This window comes from Palaemon carinicauda, chromosome 35, assembly GCF_036898095.1.
Source record: "Palaemon carinicauda isolate YSFRI2023 chromosome 35, ASM3689809v2, whole genome shotgun sequence".
NCBI classification, from domain to species: Eukaryota; Metazoa; Arthropoda; class Malacostraca; order Decapoda; family Palaemonidae; genus Palaemon; species Palaemon carinicauda.
Window position 1 is genome coordinate 12,191,282 of NC_090759.1, and position 10,902 is coordinate 12,202,183.

At 35.3% G+C, this 10,902-nt stretch overlaps 1 protein-coding gene across 1 annotated transcript in view; it reads left to right on the forward strand.

Annotated features, from left to right (window-relative positions):
• Positions 1-393: 393 nt before the first annotated feature.
• Positions 394-10,902, forward strand: part of LOC137627620 (uncharacterized) — a 68,487-nt gene continuing 57,978 nt past the window's right edge. Inside the window, exon 1 of the mRNA XM_068358716.1 lies at positions 394-844. Within this exon, the coding sequence (XP_068214817.1) occupies positions 718-844 (127 nt within the window). The 5' untranslated portion in view covers positions 394-717. The remainder of the gene's footprint in view (positions 845-10,902) is intronic.

Below are 10,902 nucleotides of genomic sequence, written 5' to 3' on the forward strand. Positions count from 1 at the left end.
CATTTCTTTCTTACACGTTGTTAAAGTATCCTCTACTATATATGTGTATTATATATATATATATATATATATATATATATATATATATGTATATATATATACATATATATATATATATATATGTATATATATATATATATGTATACTTGTATATATAGGCTACAACACACACACACACACACACATATATATATATATATATATATATATATATATATATATATATATATATATATATATATGTGTGTGTGTGTGTGCGTATATCAAATGTCTTATTAATCATTATGAAAATAAATCGCACTCCTGCGCACCAAATCTCCGCTGGTCATACTAAGCGGACAACACCGTGGGTGCCAGATGTGGTGAACAGCTATATAAAGAGGAACGCGTGACTTACCTTCGAAAAGGTTAGGCACTACACTACAGCGAGTCATCGGCATCAGTTGTGTTATAGCCTCAGTGCGAAGCAGTTGTGTGCAATCTGTTCCTCCCGTAACATGGTCCATGTGGGCTGAAGAGCATGCCCTCCCCCCCTTCTGAAAAGGGGGGTGATGACAGTAGTTCAGTTGGAAATTAAGGTCGATTATAATCTACCTGCATTGCAGCAAACGGACTGTATTTTTCGAAGAGATTCTGTATTATTAAGCGCGTTGATATTAATAGGACTTCTGTATTTTTTTCACGGGAATATATCTTAAAAAAAAAAAAGCTCGCAATATGTCGGAAATGGGGTCTGCTACCGCCACCGTTTACGTACCTGAAACTTTGAAGCCGTCTAGGAATTCGTCTTATTCGGCCTTTCTCAACGAAAATCACTTCGCTGTACTTAGAGGAAGTAAACAAGGTAAGCAATATGTTTACTAGAATGGGTGGGGAGATTCACGGTTATAAATGTACAATTTAATGTGTAATCTAATATACACACACACACACACACATATATATATATATATATATATATATATATATATATATACACATATATATATATATATATATATATATATATACACACACACACATATATATATATATATATATATATATATACACACACACATATATATATATATATATATATATATATATATATATATATATATATATATACACATGTGTGAGTGTCTGTGTGTACAAATATAAATGGTACGTCAATTGATGTGTGTGTATTTAATATTATTTTTATATATTTAAGAAATAGGTTAATGAAAAATGAAATAATAACCACCCTTTTACCATTTTCCCAAAATCTTTATTTCCTTTAATCATTTATCATCATCATCACCATCACTTCCTACGCCTACTGACGCAAAGGGTCTCTATCTTGAGCTTTTAATTCAATACCTCTCCAGGTCAGGTTTCATAGTCCTCAGCCAAGTAGGCCTGGGTCTTCCAACTCTTCTAGTGCTTTGTGGAGCCCAGTTGAAAGTTTGGTGAATAGATCTCTCTTGGAGAGTGTGAAGAGCATGCCCAAACCATCTCAATCTACCCTTCACCATGATCTCACCCACATATGGGACTTGAATAATCTCTCTTATAGTTTCATTTATAATCCTGTCGAGTCATTTAACTCTCAATATTCTACAGAGGGGTTTGTTCTCAAATCTATAAAAACTGTTGGATATTGCTTCATTGTTATACCACGACTCATGTCTATACAGTAACACCAATTTCACCAAGCTGATATATAGCCTGATTTTTATGTGTAATTTCAGGGGATTTGATTTCCAAATTTTACTTAACCTAGCCATTGTCTGATTTGCTTTTTTCAATCTTTCATTAAACTCTAATTCTAAAGACACTGTATTGGAGACCATAGTTCCTAAATATTTAAATGATTCCACCTCATTAATCCTTTCTCCATCCAATGGTACTTCATCTTCCATTGCATATTCCGTTCTCATCTTCGCTGTCTTTCTTTTTTTATCTTGAGCCAAACCTCATGTATATTTCATGCATTCTGGTAAACAAGCTTTGCATAGAAAATCCTAATAATCATCAACATCTTACTGCACGTCGTACTGAACTGTTGGTTCACCCAAAGTTCCTATTAAAAAAACAATTGTCATAAAGGTATTCTTGCTAAGCATGTAAAATGCATTTCCTGTCAAATAATAATAATAATAATAATAATAATAATAGAAACAGCTTATACAGTGAGGAAAGTGATGGACTCCTAAGGAAGCTGGATGCAACCCGGAACCTCACACTATAATCCACCAGTCTCAGTAGACTGCGATTAACAAACAATAACAACAACAATAATAATAATGATAATAAATCTACACATGAACACTATTTGAGTGGCTTTCCAAGATGACTCACCACGCACGTGAACGTTGAGAGAGAGAGAGAGAGAGAGAGAGAGAGAGAGAGAGAGAGAGAGAGAGAGAGAGAGAGAGAGAGAGAGAGAGAGAGAGAGTTACTATGCCCAGAAAAGTGAAGGAATACAGTATATATGAAATTGTATATGTATATGTATATATATATATATACATATATATATATATATATATATATATATATATATATATATATATATACAGGAGAGAGAGAGAGAGAGAGAGAGAGAGAGAGAGAGAGAGAGAGAGAGAGAGAGAGAGAGAGAGAGAGAGAGAGAGAGAGAGAGAGAGAGAGAGACTTAATATGACCCAAGAAGTGAAGCAATATAGATCAAAATACATCTAATCATGCAGTCTGCAACAATGTGATATGTGATATGAAGTAGTTGACTCCCAATTCACTACCGGGTCTTATGACTTTCATTTGAATAATAATAATAATAATAACAATAATAATAATAATAATAATAATGAGTTTAAAATTCAAGTATTACCAATTTTTGTTAGCATTATTGTTGTTAGAAATATAACTAGTTTTCGATTAATCTCATGTATATATTTATTCTCTGTCGCTCCTATAGAAGTTTTCTTATCATCTTAATGATTTGTCAGGCTTAATTTATATGAAATTTGGCTCCCCAAGACTAATTATCATTATAATTTTATTCTGAATTTATTAATTTCATAGCAATTTATCGACATTTTACATTAGGGTAATGCGTTGTAATCTTTCTCTTTTCTAGAGCTAGGCTACTACAGTATTTCATACTAGTGTACGCGACCCGTCATAAATGACGCCTAAATATTTAGATAGATATGCACACATACACGCACACAGATTAAACCGTTCCCACCACTCCCCTTTTCTTAACTACAACCCACTGGTTCGGCAATTTGTCAGAGATTGTGGTTTCCGAGTGTACCTCTCGAAGTACCTCACACCTTGCCTGGGTACGACTACACCTTCTTCCGGAGGGACGGGGAGAGACCGAGTAAGCCATAACAGGAAATAAATATGTTTTCTATAAAGCCCAAACACCCTCTCCATCCAAGCTAGGACCAGGGAAGACCAGGCAATGGTTGCTGATGACTCAGCAGGTAGGCATACAGGCTCCCCCAAACTCCTGATCCTTAGCTCACGAGAATGGTTTCAGACACTACTAGAAGCTATCGAACTTGAATGCTCTCGAACAGAGTCAATAAAGATATGAGTCTGCTCTCGAACTCCAATCCACCAAATAGCCAGGCCGGGACGTATCCAGTTGGTTACCAAAACAGTGCAGAAGTATATTTATACCAATAGTATAGAATTAACTCAAAATTTAGGTTATAATTTTTATGCAAGATGGGAAAGAAGATTTCAATAACACCAAGGTCCCCAATAGAGAAAGTGACTAAGAAATGAAAATAAATAGAGAAGAGTAAGTATAACAAATTACAAAATTAAATAAATATCACGCAAACTGATCAACGAGACTTATGAAGTCTTTTGAAATCCGTATTTGTAGCCTGTAAAGTATCTGTATTAAAGTATGGGGCTATTCGTCTAAGGAAGAAAAATGTGGCGCAGTCATTTACAAAGAATGTTAGATTTCCAAAATATCAGACCGGTTCGTCTAAATTAGTTTGAATTCTCAACGCAACAGGTCTCATGCATTTTCTTAGAATCAACCATTATCTGCATAATTATAAAAACATAGTAAAACGATAAAAAAAAACAAGCATTTCCTTTAATAAATTTCCTGATAAATAAATCAGTAATTTCCTCTTCGATAGCAAACAACGATAGAGTTGAAAGCTTTGCAAGCTTTGAAGTACTGTTAAGCTTTCTCCGTCTTTAAGCTTACTGTATATTTCCGGAGAAAGTTTCCGTTTATGTTTGGTATTTGATTTTTATTTAATTCAATATGCAATTCTACTAGATTTCTTTTTTTTTTTTTTTTGGTATATTTGATATAATGATTTTTTAAAAATCTTTATTCCATTTAAATAATAATAATAATAATAATAATAATAATAATAATAATAATAATAATAATGAACAAAAAATAGAATGATGTCAAAGCATTAACAGATATATCTTCTACGAATTTCTTTTTTGAAATTCAAGATTAAAAAATCATTTCATGGACGGCTCTTGTTCTTAAAACTTGAAATTATATTTCTACAATCTTCTCTAAATTCTTATAATTAAAATAATATACATCTACTTTTTTCAAGTATGTTTTGATAAGTAACTGTCAACTCTCTCTTTAAAAATGCGTAGAAAGTAATCCTTATAGATATTCAATTAAAACATCGTAAGGAAAGTAATAAAGGTAAACGAAAAATATAATCAATAGTAGATGATTAGAATCACGCAAGGCCGCAACACTGAACCGATGTGTTGCCTGTTAATAGTTAATCAGTGATCCGAAGAAATTAATGCTATTTCTCTGAACAGTTGAATATATGAGTTCTTGGCCCTCCTCGCTCCCAAGATGTGCACCCTGTCACACTTCCGCTTCGCGGAGAGTAACCAAATAAATAGAGTAAGGAAAAATGGAAGAGGTGGTGGACGGAGCTAAACAGGAACTGGCCGCCCAGTATGGGTGTGGCTGGATTCACTTCCTCAGAGCGAGTTGCATCAGGAATTTCTATGTCCAACTGTACACTCAACTGAAAAAAAGTCATATGTGGAAAAATATTGTTTAATAATTTCGGAATTCAAGCACACTCTTCAACCAAAGGAGGACCAGGGAAGACCAGACAATGACAATGTCTGGTAATGACTACTCCATTCATAGCTCACAGCGATGGGATCATTGGGACTTGTTCATCAGCTTATCCATAACTGAAATTTGACTACTTTGAACGGGAATTTATTCACTTACATCTTATCAAATTACTAGCGTACACGAACCGTCAACAATGACGGCTAAATATTTAAATGGATATGCACAAGCACGCAGGTTCAAACCTTCCCACCCCTTCCCCATTCCTAACTACAACACGGCAGTTTTCGCAATTTGTGGGAAACAAATATATATATATATATATATATATATATATATATATATATATATATGTATATATATATATACTGTATGTATATACAGTATATATATATATATATATATATATATATATATATATATATATATATATATATATATATATATATATAGCCAGACACTGGCTCTTTATTATATAGGGGAGATTCTTCCATTTGCTGAGGAGCTGACAATCTCCTATCGATACCTTTATACACAGATAGTACTTTATTATTATTATTATTATTATTATTATTATTATTATTATTATTATTATTATTATTGTTATTATTATTATTATTATTATTATAAGCTGAGCTATAACCAAAATTGGAAAAGCAAGATTCTATAATTTATGCCCAAGGGCTATATCCCAGTGAGGAAAGGAAACAGTGAAATAAAAAAACAACAAGATGAGTAACAAAAACCAAAACAGAATATACTAAGAACAATAATATAAATCTTTCATATATAAACTATAAAAACTTCTAAAAAACAGGAGAGAGAGAGAGAGAGAGAGAGAGAGAGAGAGAGAGAGAGAGAGAGAGAGAGAGAGATAAGATGGAACAGCGTGCCCGAGTGTACCCTCAAACAAGAGAACTCCAATCTAGGACAGTAGTCCAGTAAATCTACCATTTGACCTAGGACAAATTGCCAGAAAAATGAAATTACTTGCAATGACTTTTAATTATCATGCTAAAAGAAATATCAAAAATGTAGAAATATATATTTGGTGGAACATGGTGAAATATGCAATTCAAGGTAGCCATTGTCGAAATATCTGTTTTTGATTATATTGCCAAAAGTAATAGAGCTAGAATTATGAAAATGGTGTCTATACCCATGTTTTCATGGTCGAAGAATCATTTGAGACTAATTTCAGGGAGCTGTCATGATTACATCATAATGAATTCAATATGGCTGCCATGGTTGGTACGCAAAAACTGAAAATCGCAATAACTTCGACAGTATCCTACCGAAGACAACAATCTTGGTGTCTATTTATAGGTTTTCATGGTAAATGAGTCTATTTATCTATAATGCAGGTGTCAGTTTGTTGAAATTGAAACCAAGGCATGCCAGTTAATTCTCCTTAAATGTAGGTTCACATGCCCAAGATATCACGATCATCATCTGAAGTCTCGTCAGTGTTCTCCAAGTTCATGTTCTCACAGATCCCCCTGCATTCACTGCAGGCTGGTGTACAGTCAAGACCCAGTCGTCTGCACCCACAACGTTTTCCGCACCCTGTCTTGCATTTGCATCTTACCACTTCCAATAGTGATTTTGGAGCAACGTCCAAATCAGTCATAAGGGGGAACATTTTTCCTTCGATGATCTTCCACCCCCAATTTTCAGCATTCAGGCTGTTACCCTTCCACGCCTGAACTTGGTGGAAAACACGGAAACTGTGGTACTTTACTGCCCCTGAAGTTGGTGGCAATGATTTGGGGTGAATAACTTTTTTGCTAGTGGCAACTAATTCTTGAAACCTGTGGTGTCTCAGTGAATCCAGATTGCCATCTGGTTTTGCCTTGTACACACAAAGCATAGCTTTCTCCCCTGCCTGAATTATTTCATCCTCGCTGGAATCATAGTTGCCAAACACCTTAGCAAGGTCACAAAAGTATTCACTGTCCTGTGCCAACTTCAGTGCCACACCCTTTCCATAACCAAAGACACGTGAAGTTGTATCACAGCCAAGGAACGCATGGACAAAAAGAATGCTATTGCAAAGATCATCTCCAAGTTTCTGACATACATGTTCAATGTTCAGAAGTTGCTCCTTTTTTCCCTTTTTAGGCTCCGGCCTCCAGAACATATTATACTTCACATTCTTAGTATGATAACATAGAAGGACAAGAAGATCTGTATCATCTCCAACGAGAATAACATTACACTGCGACACAACCTTTATTGCGGTCTGGACAATAAGTAGATCAGCATCATCTTTTGCGTGGTGAACTTCACAACCAGCAGCTTCAAGGGAATCACCAAGCAAATTAATGAAACGTTGCTTGTTTTCATCATTTGATAGGAATTCCTCTTTTTTGATCTTGAGCGACATCTGAGTTTGAAAATTGACTGCTCTTCCTTGGCGCGTTCCTAGGCGTCTTTGATGGGTACTATCTTTCGTTGATGGCCCACTGGTGTAACCATCAAAAACGATGACTGCCTTTCCATAACGTTTCTTCACATATGACGTGTACCTTTGAAGGATCGACTTATAGGTGTCTCCAATTTGCCATGGAATCCTGTGAAGTAGGGCACCACCATCGAGTACATATTGGCAATTGGAAGGTTTGTCCGGACGATCATCCTGTGGGATCAAATCCCAAATAGCTTTTGCAAGGGCTGGTTTGTTGGCTTTAAGCTGAACGTGCCTGGTCTCAAACAGAGCTGGTGGATAAGAGCATAGTTCATACTGAAAGGCATCCAGCAGATCTGTAGCCTGTGTTCCGGCGATCACCAGTCTCTGAAACAGTAGCTGGGGATCGATGTTCACTTTCTCCCCATCAATTTTGATAGTTGACTTTGATTCTGGTGTTATAACCTGATTTCGTTTCCGAAATACATATTGATTAACAATATTTCCTGTCATATCCTCAAGAATTTTCTGTCCAACTTCCTTGGCTAACTCTACATTAACGTCCTCTCTAGTAGCTACCCCTGTCACAATATTTTGCAATGACATACTTTCTTCAAATGGATTCCTTTCTGCCAGTATTGAAACGAGTTTGTTGGTATCGGCTATGTCCTTTGCCTGACGTGCCTTTGACAGATCTTTATGCTGCTCACTTGTTGCATACTTAACTGAAGTCAGTTGCTGCATGGCATCATTGACCTTTGCGCAAATAGGTCTGGACAGACACCATACCAGTCGCTGTGTTTCTGTCATACCCCGTCCTCTCGTCAAACCACCCGTTGTTTTAAGGCTTCTCATGAGAACTTGTTCTATAACCAAATCTGGGGACAGTCCTGCCCAATAACGATCCGACCTTCGCACGACGTGCAAACCGTCCATGAAGTTGGAGTAGATATCTGGATTGGAATCCTCCAGCTTCCACATTTTCTGCAGATATAGGTACACCGACTTTGTGTACAAGTTATGTCCAGAGGCAGCAAAATAAGGCAACATATTTTGCAAGGTTGCAAGATGCAACTTCCAGTCACCTGTTCGTTCGGACCTCAGGAAGTTCCGAACAATGTCAATCAATTTCATATACATAACCCACAGTTTCCCTGTTTTATGTTCTACTGCATTTAGTGCATTCAGTAATCTTTCCTTGACAGAATGGAATGCTGGTGATGAACTTATCTCAGATGGTACCATTTGTCCTTCTAGAAGTTCATCAACTAAAATTCCAAGATCCTGAATTTCAGTTGGGAGAGGGATTTCCGCACCATTAAGAACTGAAACCGATAAAGGATCTATATCCTCAAAGGTGTTATCATCCTGAAACTCCATGACCGGGTGTCGTGCATTAGGCAGGGTTACATTTACTCTCATCCGGAACACCTAGTACCACTCTCCAGTTTGGACTTATAACATCTGTCCTGGTTTTTAATCATCATTTTGTGGAGAGTCCTCATAACTACTACATGTGAAAGCTCAATAATCATTCACATAGACACCAAGTTTGCTGTCTTTGGTGGGATTCTGTAAAAGTTACTGCGATTTTCAGTTTTTTCGTGCTTACCACGGCAACCATATTGAATTCATTATGATGTAATCATCACAAATCCCTAAGATTGGTCTCATATGATTCCTTGACCATGAAAACATGGGTATGGATATCATTTTCATAAGTCTAGCTCTATTACTTTTGTCAGTATAGGCAAAAACAGAAATTTTAGTAATGGCTACCTTAATTTGCATATTTTACCATGTTCCACCAAATATATTTTTCTACATTTTTGATATATCATGTGGCAGGTCTAACTTAAACATATGAAAGTGGTTTCGTTTTTCTGGCAATTTGTCCTGGGTCACCCCCTATTTTGGGCTAGATTTACTGGACTACAGTAGAAGACCATGGTACAGAGGATATGGCACAATCCAAGAATAGGGAGCAAATGATTTGATTTTGGATTGTCCCTCTAGTAGAGCTGCTTACCATAGCTAAAGATTTTCTTCTACCCTTACCAACTGGAGAGTAGCAACTGAACAATTCTAGTGCAGTAGTTAACACATTGAGAAAAGAAGAATTGTTTGGTAGTCTCAGTGTTGTCAGGTATATGAGGATGAAGGGGATTGTGGATAGAATAGGCTAGACTATTCGTGTATATGTAGACAAAGACAAAATGAGCAGTAACCATGAAGAGGAATCTGATATAGTATTGTCTGGCCAGTCAAAAGACCACATAACTCTCTAGCGGTAGTATCTCAACGGGTAGGAAGTTCATCTAAGAGGACACTCCAAAATCAAACCAATATTCTCTAGTTTTGTGTAGTGCCATATCCTGTGTACAATGGTCTTCCACTTTCTTGGGTTAGAGTTCTCTTGCTTGAGGGTACACTCAGGCACATTATTCTATCTGTTTCCTTATTTCCTTTGCTCATTGAGATATTTTCCCTGTTGGGGCCCTTAGGCTTCTATTATCCTGCTTTTCTAGCTAGGGTTGTAGCTCAGCTAATAATAATAATAATAATAATAATAATAATAATAATAATAATAATAATAATTAATTGTGTTTTCATGTCAGCAAGTATAATGTAAGACCGGAAACCTAATAACTGTTTAAAAAGAAAAACACCTTATCAATGGTTGCTACAAAAACTATCAACATAAAAATTATAATCCTGCTCTGTCAGAATATCATAAATGCTAATATAGTTTTACTTCGTCAGATGTACACAAATGACCATAATGAGAGCAATAAGTACATCTTGAAACGTAGGCCTAAATGCCTTGATGGTGTTGTAGATATGTAAATATTAATGACTGTTGTATAATTACGACAGAAACCTCATTAACACGGATAATATAAATTACCATATATGAACTTAATCAGGAAAACCTAAATTTTCTCCTTCCTCTTAATAAATCATCAAACTCATTCCATGAAAAAATTAAAAATGATTGATGCTAATTTATATTGACAATGAACAATCAAGACAATTTCCATTATCCAGATATATTGATTAAAAGTTGTTTAAGGGTGTCTCAAGTAAAATTAGGTTTTAAAAGGAAAATATATTTCAGTGATATTAGGAATAGTTTTCACCTGCCTTTTACAATGCGAGAAATATTTTATGATAACCATAGAGAAATACCGTTAAATTTCAGGGAAAATGCCACAAGTTTTATCATTATTATTGTTATTGTTGTTGTTAATATTATTATCATTATTTTTTTGTTCTCAATATCTGGATTCACCCGGTCAAATAGCTTAAATATTTCAATTTAGAGGTATTACAACTTGATTACTGTCATTCCGATCAATTTAATTGCAAATTGAATACTTCATAAAAGACGAATTTAAGACATCACTTTTTGTCTCAAAACTACGATTAGAAACAAAGA